This window comes from Ceratotherium simum, chromosome 35, assembly GCF_057802395.1.
Source record: "Ceratotherium simum simum isolate JZ-2026a chromosome 35, ASM5780239v1, whole genome shotgun sequence".
NCBI classification, from domain to species: domain Eukaryota; kingdom Metazoa; phylum Chordata; class Mammalia; order Perissodactyla; family Rhinocerotidae; genus Ceratotherium; species Ceratotherium simum.
Genome location: NC_141934.1, coordinates 30453034 through 30468020, shown reverse-complemented (window position 1 = coordinate 30468020; position 14987 = coordinate 30453034). Strand labels below are relative to the sequence as shown.

Here is a 14987-nt window from a genome sequence, read left to right as displayed (position 1 = left end):
GCATCTGCATTTTTTTGTTTGGTTTTGGTGAGGAAAACTGGCCCTGAGCTAACACCTGTGCCAATCTTCCTCTATTTTGTATGTGGGACCCCGCCACAGCATGGCTTGATGAGAGGTGCACAGATCCGTGCCCAGGATCCAAACCTGCGAACACTGGGCTGCTGAAGCAGAGCACGCAAACTTAACTACTATGCCACCAGGTGGTCCCGGCATCTGCATTTTTAAAGAGCACTTTTTCTCTCTTACAAGCTACGCTTGCCTTAAACCAAAGAAATGAACCTCTAGCCCTTAGGGCCAACCATGAAGCCCAGCAGGAGACAAAGATTAAATATTCTCAACCAACCAAGAGGCCCCAACCAGGAGGTGCCTCCTTCATCCTTAACCTGAGGCTCCAGGGAAGATGTCATGGCCCTGTCTAGAGAGGGGACAAGAATGTTGTTGGAAATCACCTCCCCCACGGCAGAGCTTGCTAACTCTGGAGCTGGAAGTCAGTCTCTCAGAAACAGGCCCAGCGCCCTGTCCGCAGCCCAGTGTCTCCTGTCTCGTGGCAGCGATGCTCAGAGGACGTGGTGTAGCCACCCTGTATACATATGTCACACTAGGTGACACCTTCTCTGGACACACAAGTTACAGCCCAGGACCTCGCTCTGCTGGACTGGACATGCCCCCGACACCCCACAACACAGGAGGGTGTCACAGCCCAGCCCACTGCACACGAATCCTCGAGAGGAACGCAGGGTCTGCACAGGTGAGGCCTGAGGAAGCCTGAGGCAAAGATTTCTTTTGCCACAGAAGTAGAGCCTCGCAAATGTCCTAATCACAGAGCCTGCCTGACTAGCCCCCTGGGCAGTGACGCGTAACACAGCCCACCCTTCCCCCGCCTGCAGCCTGATGTAGAAGGGGCACGTCATCAGGCTCCAGGAACCCCTCGACACCCCACTCTTACCTCCAGCGGGACCACCTGCATCAGGATGGCGAAGTTGGTGAGGTGAGTGCAGCGGCAGACGGAGTAGCTGAGGTTCCCTTCTGTGAGCGCACAGCCCTGGTTGGACCAGACCCCTTCCCCGGAGCTGAGGACAGGACACAAGAGAAACGGTCAGCGGGAAGCACCAGCCCACCCTTGGCTGTGGGCTCAGAAAGCGTTCTCGCCCATCAGGCTGACCAGAGCAGGGCGCGTCTGCTGTTGGTCAGGCCACAGGGAAACAGGCCCTCCTTCCGGGAGAGGAAAGCGGTGTGGCCACTTTGGCACAATGACTTTGAAAACACCTGGACCCATATCCATTAAAAATGAAATGGACAAGTCCCACCACCCAGCAATCCCACTTCTAGAGGACTCTGAGCTATACGCACAGGGGGCACATCCAGGGTATTTCCTAAGAGATGGGTGATGCTAGAGAACATGAAAGTAACATACCGTCCACCTTGGGGAACTGGATAAATAAAATATGATATATACAAATATGATAAAATATTATACATCAGTCAAAAATGTGTATTGATATGGATAAAACACAAAACGTAATGGATAATGTTACATGCGTCACAATGCTGCAAGGGGCACGACACACACAAGATCCTATATTTTCTATGCATGTAAACATACATTATTGAGAAAACTCCCCACCGGTTGGTCCAGAGAGAGGGGAAGAGCTCAGGGTAAGAAGTAAAAGTCCAGGGATGTGTGTTTCTTTATAGTGTTTTCCTTTTTTATACAATAACGCATCAATACAGTGCTTGTATCATTTCTTACAGTACAAACCTAGACAAAAACGACTTGAAGCAAATATGCTCAAAGGTTAACTGTGGTTCATTCTTGGTGAGAATCTTGGCAATTATAATTTTCTCCTCTGTTTCTCTCTATATTTTAAAATTCCAAGAGATATTTAAATGGTTCTTCCCAGAAATTGCAATTTTGAGTTATCAGCAAAGACAAACCTTTGGCAGGGCCTTGGGGGAAAGATTTTATGAAGCTGAAGAAACTAAAAGGCTCTAGTTTCTCTTTGCTTTATATTCACTTTGACTGTAATGTCAGCCGTGAATGTAGCAGATGAGAAATGTGCCATCCCGGGTCGGGGGGGGGGGGGTAGGCAATAAAGACTCCGTCCTGCCCCGCCCCCCCAGGGGTGTCCCGTGAAGGAAGCACACCTGGTGGCATGTTTATTTTCATCCCTGAGGTGGAGAGTGTCCCTGTGGGGACGTAGCGTGATTGTAACTCTGGGTGAGCCTTGGGTGATGCCAAATCTGAAGGCAGGTGGGAATGGTCACTTAGAGATGACTCGGTGGGCAGTGAGCCTGATGGCCGAGACTCGGGGTTAGCGGCCTCAGAGGCAGTTTTCACGATGAATGGTCTGCTCTCCTCGGGAAAGGAGGGGGAGCATTTAGCAGAGACCAGAGGGCACAGCCAGGGCCATGGGAACCTATCAGTTTAGGGGAACAAACCCCACTAATGACTTCAGAATAAAAGGGGCATAAAGATGGAGTCACGTCCTCCTCCCTCCGCCACCCCTTCTGGTCTGATCTTCCCAGGACCTTGAGGAGAGTCAGCGACACTGGCTGTCAGGTCACGTACAGCACCTCTTCTGTCTACCGAATGTATGAAAGCCATCTTCAATTAGAGGGTGGCCTGAAAACCAGCAGGCACTGAATCAGGTGAACACAGCTGTGGGGACAAAAATTGTGCCTTCTGCTAACGCAGAGGGTGACTGGGAATTAAATCCATGAAAATCATTTTCCCAAATGGAGCCGTGAAGGTGTGACGATGCTCTAATTAGCCAGGGAGCTGAGCCCTAAGTGGCACCACCCCCTCCTGGGTGTAAAGACGCCCTTCCCAGGGAGCCGGTGAAAACAAGAAGGCAGGCTCCCCGGCCTGTGCACAGATAAATCCACCACAGAGGCCAGGCCAGGTGATATCAAATAGCAGTAAAAATGCGCATAACCCTGTGACCTAGGAAGTCTGCATCTAAGAGATGCATAAATAAAATGTGGTGCGTGTATAAATATGATAAAACACCATGCATCCGTTAAAAGAGATGAGCGCAGAACACAATAGGGCAGAACACAAAACAAAGTGTTCTGTAAAATGATGCAAGAAACGTGAAACTAAGCAATACCACGTATTTCCTTTGAACATAAGTATACATCATACATAAATTATTGCAAAAACACACACAAAAATCTCCCCACTGTGGCTACTGCTAGAAAGAGGGGAGGAGATCAGGATAAGATATAAAGACATGTAAAGGGGTGTCTGCTTTTTTATGTTTTGCATTTTAAAAGAACAGTGTATTATATATTGCTTGTGTCATTTTTTTAAAGGGAAAGTCTAGAAAAAAGTGACCCAGAATTCTAAGCCCAGTGAGAATATCTTTCAGAAATATAAGAGAATACTTTCTCAAACAAAAACCAAACTTATTGCCAGGAGACTCACATGACAAGAAAAGTTAAAGGCATATGATGCCAGACAGAAACGTTGATCTACACACAGAAATAAAATAGCTGGAAATGGAAAAAGATGAAGGGAAATATGCAATTATTATTTTCTTATTTTAACTGCTCTAGAAGATAACTAATTGTCTAAAGTAAAAATACCATCACCGTATTGTGCATTTGTGGCTGTAAAGGTAAATGTATGACAAGCTAGCATAAGGGATGGGCAGGGGGAGCTGTGAAAGGATTACTGTAATGACTTATGATACATGTGAAGGGATAGACTGTTATTTGAAGGTGGACACAGATGAGTTAAAGATCTATACTGTAAGCCCAAGGGCAACCACTACAAAAAAATCAAAAGGAGGTATACATTGAAGTCAAGAGTGGAGATAAAATGGCATCATAAAATATACCCCCAAATCCAAATGTAGTGAGAAAAAGGAAACATAAGAAACAATGAAAAGATAGAAAAAACAGAAAACAGCTAGCAACATGGCAGGTTTAATCCAACTACATCAATAATTATATTAAATATAAATTATCTAACATAGCAATTAAAAACAGAAACTTTCAGATTGGTTAAAAAAGCAAAACCTAGTCATATGCAATCCATAAGAAACCCACTTTAAATATAAAGATATAAACAGGTTAAAATAAAAGGATGGGAAAAGGTACAGCATGCAAACACTAACTATGAAAGCCAGAGTAGCTAAATCAAAGTTAAATGAAGTAGACTTCAGAACTACAAATATTTCCCAGGATAGAGAGGGACGTTGGATAATGACAAAGGGGTCAATTTCCAAGAAGACATAACAATCCTAACTGTATATGCACCAAACAAAAGAGCTTCAAAATGCATTTAAGAAAAAACTGATAAAACTGAATAGTTAGAGAATTCACACTCCTCTCTCATTAATTGATAGAACAAGTTGACAGAAAGGTAATAAAGTTATAGAAGATCTGAACAATCCTATCAATCAATGTGACTTAAATGACATTTATAGAACACTCCATCAAGAATACATTTTTTCTAAGTATACATGGGACATTCACGAAGACTGAACATTTTCTGGGTCATAAAACAACTTTTTACAAATTTAAAAGAATTGAAGTTATATAAAGAATGTTTTTAGATCAAAAAAAATTTAATTAGAAATCAATAGCAGAAAGATCTCTGGAAAGTCCCCATATATTTGGAATAAACAACACACTTTAAAACAGTACATGGGTTGAAGAAGAAGTCACAAGGAAAAGTAGAAAATATTTTTAATTTAATGAAAATGAAAACAACATATCAACATTTGTGGGATGTAGCTAAATCAGTGCTTACAGGAAAATTGATAGCATTAAATGTTTATATTAGAAAATAATAAAGTTCTCATATGAATAATCCAAGCCTACACTTTAAAAAAGTAAAAAATGAAGAGCAGATTAAACCCAAAGCAAGCAGAAGGAAGTAAAGACAAAGAGAAGAGAATAAATCAATAAAACTGAGAATAAAAACACAATAGAGAAAAATCAATGATATCAAAAGTTGTTTCTTTGAAAAAACTCAATAAAATTGATAAACTTCTAGTAAGAGTGACCAAGAAAAAAGAAGAAATGAAAGAGAGACATCACCACAGACCCTACGGTTCAGATGACTTCACTGGTGAATTATAACAAATATTTATGGAAGAAATAATATCAGTTCTATACAAACTATTCCAAAATGTACCTTTTACAAAGGTACCATTACCTTGCTACAAAACCCAAAGACATTACAAAAAGAGAAAACTACAAACAATATCCTTTGTGAACAGAGATACAAAAATCCTCAACAATTCTAGCAAATCAAATTCAACAATATTTAAAAAGATAATACATCCCGACCAAGTGGACTTTATCCCAGGAATGCAAAGCTGGTTCAACCTTCAAAAGTGGAAACAACCCAAATGTTCCTCTACCGGAGAACAGACAACCAAACTATATGATACATCCATGCAATGGAATACTACTCAGCAATAGAAAATAAAAATGAACTGTTGATACATGCTACAACGTGGATGTCGTTATGCTAAATGAAAGAAGCCAGACTTAAAAGGCTACCTACACTGTGATTCCATTTATATGGCGTTCTTGCAGAGGCAAAACTCTAGGGATAGAAGACTAATCAGCAGTTGCAAGAGCTGAGGTCAGAGGAGCGGATGACAGCAAATGGACATAAAGGATTCTCTGAGGGTGATGGAATTGCTCTACGTGATTATGGCAGGTGCACAACTGTATTCATTTGTCAAAACTCGCAGAACTGTATAACAAAAAGGGTGGATTTTTCTGAATGCCAATTGTACGCTAACAAATAATAATTGGGAACACGGACAGGAAGGTTACACACACTGTATTCACAATGGGGCTGCCTCTGGGAATTGAGGGAAAAGAACAGGAGGAGACAAAGCATTCTTTCACATCATCTGTGATGTTTTTGTTGTTTTATTCTTAAAAATAGAAACACACTAATAATTAAAAATTGGGGGCATTTGTTACAATATTCTTTGCACTTTTCTCTGCTCTTAAAATTTCTTCAAAAATAAAAACCAACATTTCATTTGGTTCTTACTAAACTCCATCTCCCTTCTTCCATCCATACAATTTTTTTCTACAAGCAGTGCCGCCAAAACTGGGGTGAATTTTTCTAGGAGAATGTGCTTCTGAATTCTCATAATTTACCAAGAAATGAATAAAGGGATGCAGCTGGCTGAGCTCAGCCAAGACAAAACCACGAAACTCACAGAGCTGCCAATCCATTTTGCAGATGGCCCATGGGTGCACTGCTGAAGGCCACAGCCGGAGAAAGGCACTCCCACGAGACAAAAAAGTATATATTTGCTGAGCATTACAGGGGATCTGCTGCATTTTCCTCACTGTTCATGGAGCAGAGATGAAGGGGCATCAAGAAGTCATCAAAGGGGGAGCAAGATGACTTGATGCTGACCCCCAGTTCAGCATCTTGAGGCCTCTGCTCCCCTGAGTGTAGGGAAGCAGAGTGGCCTTCTCTGATGAGTGGGGATGCACACCCCCGGGAGGATGCTGGGCCGGAGGGGCCATGAAGCAGCAGTGAGGAGGGACCTGGGGGTGTGTATCCAGGTACAGGGAAGATGCTCAGGTGTGGGGGAGCCCTGAGACAGGAAGGGGGAGCAGCCATCAGGCGGGGCATGAGCTGGAGGCCCCAGATGTGTTCTGTTAACCTCTACTCTGCTTCAAAGTTCACATAAAAATCCAACCTTGAACAATCAGAAGATCTGAAAACACAGAGTCTGGATCCCACAGGGAACGCGCCACGGGGGCCAGAGCTGAGCAGCTGAGAGGGTCCGTGACCCTCACCCCCTGCCCCCACCCCATCCACTCCCGACTCTCTCCTATGCTCACTGATGGCACCTCCCTGGCCCCATGGGGATCTGTTTTCAATCCCTGTTTTGACCATGGGAGCCAATCGTGGTGGGCTCACATCCAGAGGAGCATCACAACGAGAACGATGTCAGGAGAAGGCCCCCCAGACTGCAGGCAGGTGAGCCCACAGAGGTGAGCTGGAACAGGGTCCGGGAGCAGGGGTGGGAGTGAATCTCAGAGGTGAACACGGGAGATACTGAGAAGGACACCCCTGGGTCAAGGTCTGAGTGGCAGAGGATGAGGACTCACAGTTTTCAGCAGGGCTGATGTTCAGCTCACTCAGTGTGGTCCTCAAGGTCTTAAAATCCTAAAATGCTGACATGCCAGCCAGGAAAGAGCTGCTTCCCAAGACACCCCCTCCCCAGGACCCCCAGAATAGCACCTAACTCTGACACACCCAAGGGCATCGGGACTCTTCCCGCCCAAACAGCGTCATCCCTCCTGAGGCCCCGGGGCCTCAGCTGAACTGGGTAAGTGTTTTGAAGACCACCCTGGTCTCCAAGAGACTGTGTCCTGATAAATCCTCATTTGTCTAGAGAGGAGCATCCCAGCTCCTCCTCCAGGTCCCCCTCCATCGCCCCTGCCCCGATCCTGAGTCATCTCCAGCACCTGTAAGGTGATGTAACTGCACTGCCTCCAGAAACGGAGGCCTGGGGACTGGCATGTGACAGAGCATGGGCCTGGACACCCCTGTGGCACCAGCTCCCTCCCCCACTCTCTCCCCCTTCCCTCCCCCACAGCCCTGTCCTCTCCCGGGGACCTCAGCGCAGCGGTACCTGAAGTCCAGGAAGGCGCAGTACAGGAAGACTCGGTTGCTCTCATTGGCGGCCTCGCTGTACTGCCTGCGAGTCTGAAATGAGAGAGAACAGACATGCTTCAGGACGCAGCAGGAGAACTGAGTCCCCGGCACTGAATTCAGAGCCGCGCCCTCACGGTCTGGGAGACCTTGGGTGGTGATTCGCAAAGCCACTGACTTTCCATTGGGCTCCCAGTTGTGGTCAGAGAGGGCCAGGTCACCCGGCCTGTCACACTCCCTCTTTGCCCACGCCAGCCCTCAAGCCCGGGCTCCCATCTCAGGGCCTTCATGCCTTCGTGTCCCCCTTTAGAATGCTGTTCCCCCAAAACAACCACCTGGCGCCCCCCCCCCACTTTCCTCAGGTGTCTGCTACGGGTTAGCTCCTCAGAGAGACCTTCCCTGCCTAGTCAAAACAAGACCACCCCTGCACCCTCCACCCGCTTCCTTCCTCTTGTTTAATTTTTTCACAGCATTGGTCACCAGGCAGCAGGTTACATGTTCCCATATTTATTCGTGTGCTGTCTTCCCCTCTAGAACGTGCACACAATGAGCACTGGCTGTCTCGTTTTCTGCTGATGCTTACTAAACATCTGTTGAATGAACAGACAAAAGAATGGACAAGTGAATAGATCAGTCAACGGCCCTGTTCCTAGGACTCTCATTCTCTCCCGAGAGAAGAAGTCTAGTGCCTGGACTTCCCGGATGCCAGCTCCAGGCACGTAGCAGCAGCCGCTCTGCCCTCAACAAGATGCAGGGACTCCTCCCGGAACTGTCCCCAGGAAGCTCAGGGAGCCAGCAGCTCCATCAGGACACCAGGTGCTCACAGGCTGGGCTCCGGACAAACGGTGTCTCGCTGATTCCCGACCAGTAAGTCAAGCGCCTCTTATTTGATACCCAACGCTCACTCCCTTCTCTCTTCTGCAAATGCTGTCATTCACGAGCCTCCCCGGCTGGAGTGAGACCCCGTCCCTCATGTCAGGGCTGCATCGGCCATGGATCAGTTGAGCCCCCCTTTCTGCAGGAGACGAGCAATGGTGGCGCCTCCCTCCCCTACCTCTATTCTAGCACATTACACACAAGCTCCTCTTCCCCGGCGGGCGGTGAGCACCTGCAGCTACACTGATGGCCATCCCTCCCACAGGCCCTCTGGACCCCTGGAAAACCAAAGGGTTCATCTAGCATCTCCTGCATTCTACAGTCTTCTCTGATCGTCCTCGTGGGCACAGTACAATTACATTAATGCCATTTATTACCGATCTTCTGGCAAAATGGAATCTTTACTCCTTTTCCTTTCTTCCTCTAGTATCTTAGGGTTATTTTAATATGTTATGGGGTCTCTTAAAACTGCCTATGCCTGGAAAGCCTGCAGGCCCTTGGCCAGAACGTTCCTCCCCAAGACCATGGCTGTTCCTCTAACCGTCCATCTTCACATCTAGGAGAGGCCTTTCCCAGCCTCCCCAGCCCCCATCACTATCTCCTTTTACCAGTTTTGTTTTTTCCACAGCACTCAAGACTGTCTGAAACATTCTTAGTTACTGATCTGTTCATCAGTTCAGCATCTCTGTCCCTCCATTAGGATAAAGCTCACAGGGCAGGGACCCTCTTTGTCTTCACGCCTGCTGTGCCCACACACATGGAACCTTCAGGGTTACTGTGGAAATGCGAGGTCACGGGCAGGCCAGCACGATCTCTGAGTTCTAAGAGGAGATCCTGAGGGGACACCCACCCAGACAGCATGGGCCACCACACTGAGCTGTAGGAGAACCTGCGGGTCAGGACCCACAGGGCCGTCCTCTGTCCACACACGCGGGTTAGGAGAGGGCCCAGTACTCAGGGAAATGAGTTCAATTGAACCTCAAACCCTATAAATAAACGGGGAGACCAAGCGACACAACCTCAGGCTCAAGAAAGTCAACAGGAAAAAGCCCTAAAAATCTCAAACCTTCATTTTCTTCACGCTGTTTTTCTAGGCTGCGTCCAAGATGCCTGACTGTGTCCTCAATGGCACCTGGGGACAACCCGGCTGGCATCCCTTCTCGTGTTCACTGAGGAGGAGGGTGGTTTTCAGGGTGTGGGCCCACCAGCAGCCTCAGCATCACCCGGGAACCTGGAATGGCCAGTCCTAGGGCCCCAGTGCAGAATCAGGAACTGCGGACGGGGGCTGGCCCCCAGGATTTCACCAGCCCTCCAGAACCACTGAACATTAGGGAGATGTTTCCCCCTCTGCCCCTCGTAACATCTCCGCCTGCTGTGAACTTGGTGCTCAGACAGAGGGCCCTGTGTCTGCAGCCACTTAGGACCACAGAGGTCATTAGCACAGGAGAACTTCGACACACAAAACCCACAACATCGAGAACGCAAACAGGAACCTAGCGTGACCACCACCCAGTATGGGCGAGGTTCCTCGGCTGGGGCTGCCCTGGACCCACGCCCTCCAGGATAGCACTGTGTCATTGGTAAACAAGGAGGCGCATCTGTGTGTTACTTGTGTAACGTAAAAGGAATGGTGACGGGGGCCAGGACTGGAGGACGGCAGCAAGCAGGCTCGCTCGCCTCGTCGGAGCCTCCTTCCTAAGGAACTGGTGGTCCCATCCCTCACGGCCTCTGACGTGGGGTCAGCCGTGCAGGAGCACTTCACCCCGGGGCAGCGCAGAGGCTGGAGCAGCCTCTACAAGACCTGACCCCCTGACTCCATGTCTAAATCACTCTTCAAGGGGAATTTGAAATCCAGCCACAACGGCAACAAGCCAAGCGCGTGTGTGGTCGGAGGGTGGAGGGGCAGATGCGATCCCGCCCGAGTTGGGAAACTCGGAGGTTCCTCCCGGCCCTGCTCCGCGATGGGAAAAGCAGACCGCCTCCCTCTGTGTCTGGAGTTTGCAACCCAACTGGAGCAAAGGCTCCCAGCAAGTCTCCAGGAAAGGAGAGCTCCCAGGAGCGCGATTTGGAGCGGGGTGTGCTCACACGTGGGGCGCAGCGTTGCCAGAGGGAGGATGGTGAGTCATCCGTGTCATGGCCCACTTTCCTGGAGAACTGCGGGCGGCGCCCGCCCCAGCCTCCCGAGCTCCGGGGCAAGATGGAAACCATTCCGCTTAGTCACCCAGCGGCCAGGAAACGAGTGTCCTCATCAGGGCGGGGGGAAGCAATGTGCACCTGGAAGCCCTCCCGAATTCTGAAGCCGAGGGCCCTGCCGAGCTCTGTGGTCCAGAGGGAAGGCCGTCCACTGGGCAGCGGGCCCCGCCCCAGGGAGCCTGACCCCACCAGACACACTCCACTTCGGTACGTCTGGTGGGGAGAGTCGTGTGGGCCCTCGGAAGCATCTCCTCCAGGATCCGAGGCGTCCTCAAGCAACACAGGGGTTTCCATTTGGGGAGAAGCAGATGGGATGAACCAAGTCTTCACAGCCTACTGTGCACAATCAAGGAAAGAAGGGTGTCTCCTTCTGGGAGACGCACGTCAAAAGAGGAGACAACCTATCACAGCCCGTTAACGCTCCGGGCTTAGAAATCTGCTTGCTTTTTATTCAAGTGCACAGTTTTTCCCATAAATAATGGGAGACACTTGCCTATCACCGCCCCACCAACCACACAGATGGCACCCTGGCCCCGCGTCCTGGCCCTTCGTAGAGCAATGGAAAGGTCAAGGTGCCGGCTCCCAGGGCGCGGGCAGGAGAGCGTGGACGTCAGCGGGAGACCTGGAGCAGCCTCTCTGCTGGCCACCCTCCTCTCCAACCAGGCTCCTCTCCTGACACGCCAGGGGCCAGGACCTGAGTGGTTGAAATGTCCCACCTTTAGGGAAAGCAAGAGTGAGGGAAGTAACGCTGGTGGAGGGGTGACGAGGAAACCCTGTAACCAGCCTCACCCTCCCGGTGCTTTCAGCTGTCTCCTGCTTTCAGAGAAGCACAAGCCGTCCAGCCCTCCAGGAGGGCGAGGCGGCCCTCCTCCTGAAGGAGGCTGAGGCAGGTTCCAGCTCTGGCGGGAGGGGGGCAGGGCCTCGATAAAGGAGACAACTGTGAAATCACCTCCCAAGAGGGGTCGGGGTCAGACTGGTGAGCGCTGAGGGCGAAAGGTCAGGTGGAGTAAGCACTGCGACCTCTGACCTAGGGGAGCGGGGGCATCCCCATCCTGGCTGCCGGGAGAGGTAGGCCGAGCCCCGGGGCACTGAGGATGCGCAGGCCCTGCACTCACACCCTCGCAACGTCCCATTCACCCCAGGCTGCTTCTGGAAGCTCAGGCACCCTTCTTCCAGTGTGTCAATCAAGTCATCCGAGGACACCCCAAATGCCCTGCACATGGCCCCCACGCCCTCCTCCCCTCCAGATGTTGCCTGACTCTCCACCTCCCCTGGCCCTGCCAGGCCCACGAGTCAACAGAGGCCCCTTTGGGCTTGAGTCGTGTCTGCTCCATCCATGGACACATGCTGACCACGCGATGCAGACGCCCGTGCAGTGCTGACAGGCCCCTCCTCATCTCCAGGGGATGGCCGGGCCTCAGTCCTAGAAGGGGCCCCAACCTCCCAACCTGCCTCTCCCTCCATATGCACTGAGCGCAGCCAGGAGACACGCGGGAGCGGGGCTTGTGCGGGACACATCAGCATGGCCACAGCCACGGGGGACCAGGGCCGGAGATGCCCACCGAAGCCCCCAGGCTGGAGGCCTCGGGACCGTGGTGTTCACATGACTCCAGGGACCTGGAGTCTCTGTCTTCACTGTCAGTGTGGGACTCTGGGACCCAGTGGTGGGTCTGGGGACAGCAGGGAATTCAATCTAAAGTGTCATCCTCCGTGGTTTCCCAGGTCCTCTCTCGTCTCTTAAACCTCACAAGCCCTGTTTGAGAGGGACGGAGGCTGCAGGCTCCTGATTCCCACACTCATGGCTTATATTCAGGCTGTAAACCTGCCAGGCCAGTGAGGGAGACACGCAGAGAGGAAATTGCTTTGATGTTTCAGGCCAAAAACAAGGAAAAGTAACTGTGAAGTTACATGAGGATCTGGAATTAGAACAGCCTGCCTCAAAATTGAACAGAAAGAGTTTTCAAATCGTCCCCATGGCCAGGTAACACCTCGTCACCAAGTTCTCAGTGGAAAATGCGCTGACACAGGCTGGACCATACCCGCACCTGTGCCCACACTGGGCATTTCCAGCTGCGCCTCTCAGAGAACAGAGGGACAGGGACAGAGGGGAGGCGAGCATGGAGCCGAGCAGGGAGACACAGGGAGGAGGCAGGCATGGGCCAGGGCGAGGGCTGCTCTGAGTTCGTTCTCAAGGGTTAGAGGTTGGGGGTTATTTCCAGAAGTCTCCATCCCCATTCCACATGAATGAGCTGCAAAGATTCTTGTTTAAAAAAAAATCCTGTGTTGAGCCACAAGCTTGGACCATTGGATGCCAGACGTTTTATTTATTTACTGCCTTCTTGTGAGTCTGGGGTTGTCACAAAGATTTGCTTCCAGTTAGGTTCAAAAAGAATCAGGCCACCAGTCCTGGCCTCAGATTCCTAACACTAACCCCCCCACCTCACCCCTCACCCCACCAAGTTAACCACGGAGACATCATGTGTCCCCAGAAACTCTCTGGGGAAAAGACCCCAGCCCAGTCCAGCTGTACCTAAGATGGGCCTCTCAACACTGGAGGACTCATCGCTGCCCAAGAAGAGACACTGCCCTCTCTTTCCTCATCCAAGAGGCGAGGGTGGAAAACACATTAGGATTGTCTGAATTAAGACAAATTCACTCAAGCAGCAAAAATGTCTTCTCTGTGGAAAACACAGGGTCCTCAATTTTGTGGAATCATCTCCTCCTGTTAGAAAATATGCTCCTCAAAAAAAAACAATTGTGAGAGAGCTTCACGACACACATTCTGCATGCGCTCATGACGCCTAAGGTAACAGGACTGCCCTGATATACAGGGTGAATTTGTAGAAAGAGAACGAGTTATAAAAACGTATCCTGACAGTCTGCAAATAGATCAGGGGAACCCAGAGACAGCCCCACGCAAGTACGGCCAACTGACTTCTGACAAAGGAGCGAAAGTAACTCAGTGAAGGAAGGAGGGTTCTTCCAACAACCGACATCGGAGCAATTGGACATCCATAGAGAAACAAACAAACAAACAAATATCTTAACCTGAATCTCACACCTTACACAAAAATTAACCGAACGTGGATCCTAGATTAAATGTCAAACATAAAACTTCTAGAAGAAAACATAGGAGAAAATCCTCAGGACCTAGAATTTGATGTAGAGTATTAGCTATAACACCAAATATACAATCCATAAGATGAAAAAAATCAATGTTAAACTTCATAAAAATTAAAAACTTCAGCCCTGTGAAAGACCCTAATAAGAGGATAAAAAGACAAGCTACAGAGTAGGAGGAAATATTTACAAACCACATATCTGACACAGGAGCCACGTCTGGAATATATAAAGAATTCTCAAAACTCAACTGAAAAAAAACAAAGATTCCAGATAGAAAAGGGGAAAGGACATGAAGAGACATTTCACCAAACAGGATGTACAGATGGCAAATAAGCACAAGAAAGGACTTTCAACATCACTAACCATTAGGGAAATTCAAATTCAGACTACAGTGAGAAAAATCAAAACAAAAAGTAGTGCCTGTGTCAAATGCTGACAAGGATGCTCATATGTTGCTGGTGGGAATGTGAAATGGTACAGACACTCTGGAAAATAGTTTGGAAGTTTTTAAAGATATTAAACATACTTACCCTAGGACCCTGCAAATGCACTCCTGGGCATTTATCCCAGAGAAATATAAATAATTTGCACACAAAAACCTGTACATGATTGTTCATAGCAGCTTTGCTTGTAATATCCAAAACCTGGAAACAACCAGATATCCTTCAGTGGGTGATGGTTAGCCATACCGTGGTTTATCTGTACCACAGAACACTTCCAGCAACAAGAAGCTATAAACTGCTGACACAAGCAGCAACACAGATGGATCTTAAGGTATTATGCTGAGTGATACAGCCAATCTCAAAAGGCGACACGCTGTGTGATTCCATTTATGTACCACTCTCAGAAGGACAAAACAATAAAGATGGAAAGCAGATCGCTGGTTGCCGGGAGTTAGGGATGGTAGGAGAAGGAGGTGCAACAAAAGGGAGACTTTCTTGGTGGTAAAATGGTACGTACCCCTATCTCAGCGGTGGTTCCAGCATCTACACCTGTGTTAAAGTGACCCAGGACTATATACACACATTGTGCCAATGTCAGTGTCCTGGTTTGATACTCACCTTAGTTCCATCATCTGTAACCTCTGGGGGAAACTGGGTGCAGGGTACACAGACCTCTTTCTACTATCTTTGCAGCTTCCTGT

The 14987-nt window shown here is 49.1% G+C and overlaps 1 protein-coding gene across 5 annotated transcripts in view; it reads right to left on the bottom strand.

Annotated features, from left to right (window-relative positions):
* The window catches only part of ADGRD1 (adhesion G protein-coupled receptor D1), a 161018-nt gene that overhangs the window by 50783 nt on the left and 95248 nt on the right, over positions 1–14987 (bottom strand). For all 5 annotated transcript variants that reach the window (XR_015549832.1, XM_087423472.1, XM_087423473.1 and 2 more), the window contains 2 exons: positions 7632–7705; positions 947–1070 (listed from right to left, as the gene is read on the bottom strand). Coding sequence is in view for 4 of the 5 variants with exons in the window: in XM_087423472.1 (XP_087279598.1) it covers positions 947–1070; positions 7632–7705 (198 nt within the window). In the remaining variant the exon portion in view is untranslated. The remainder of the gene's footprint in view (positions 1–946; positions 1071–7631; positions 7706–14987) is intronic.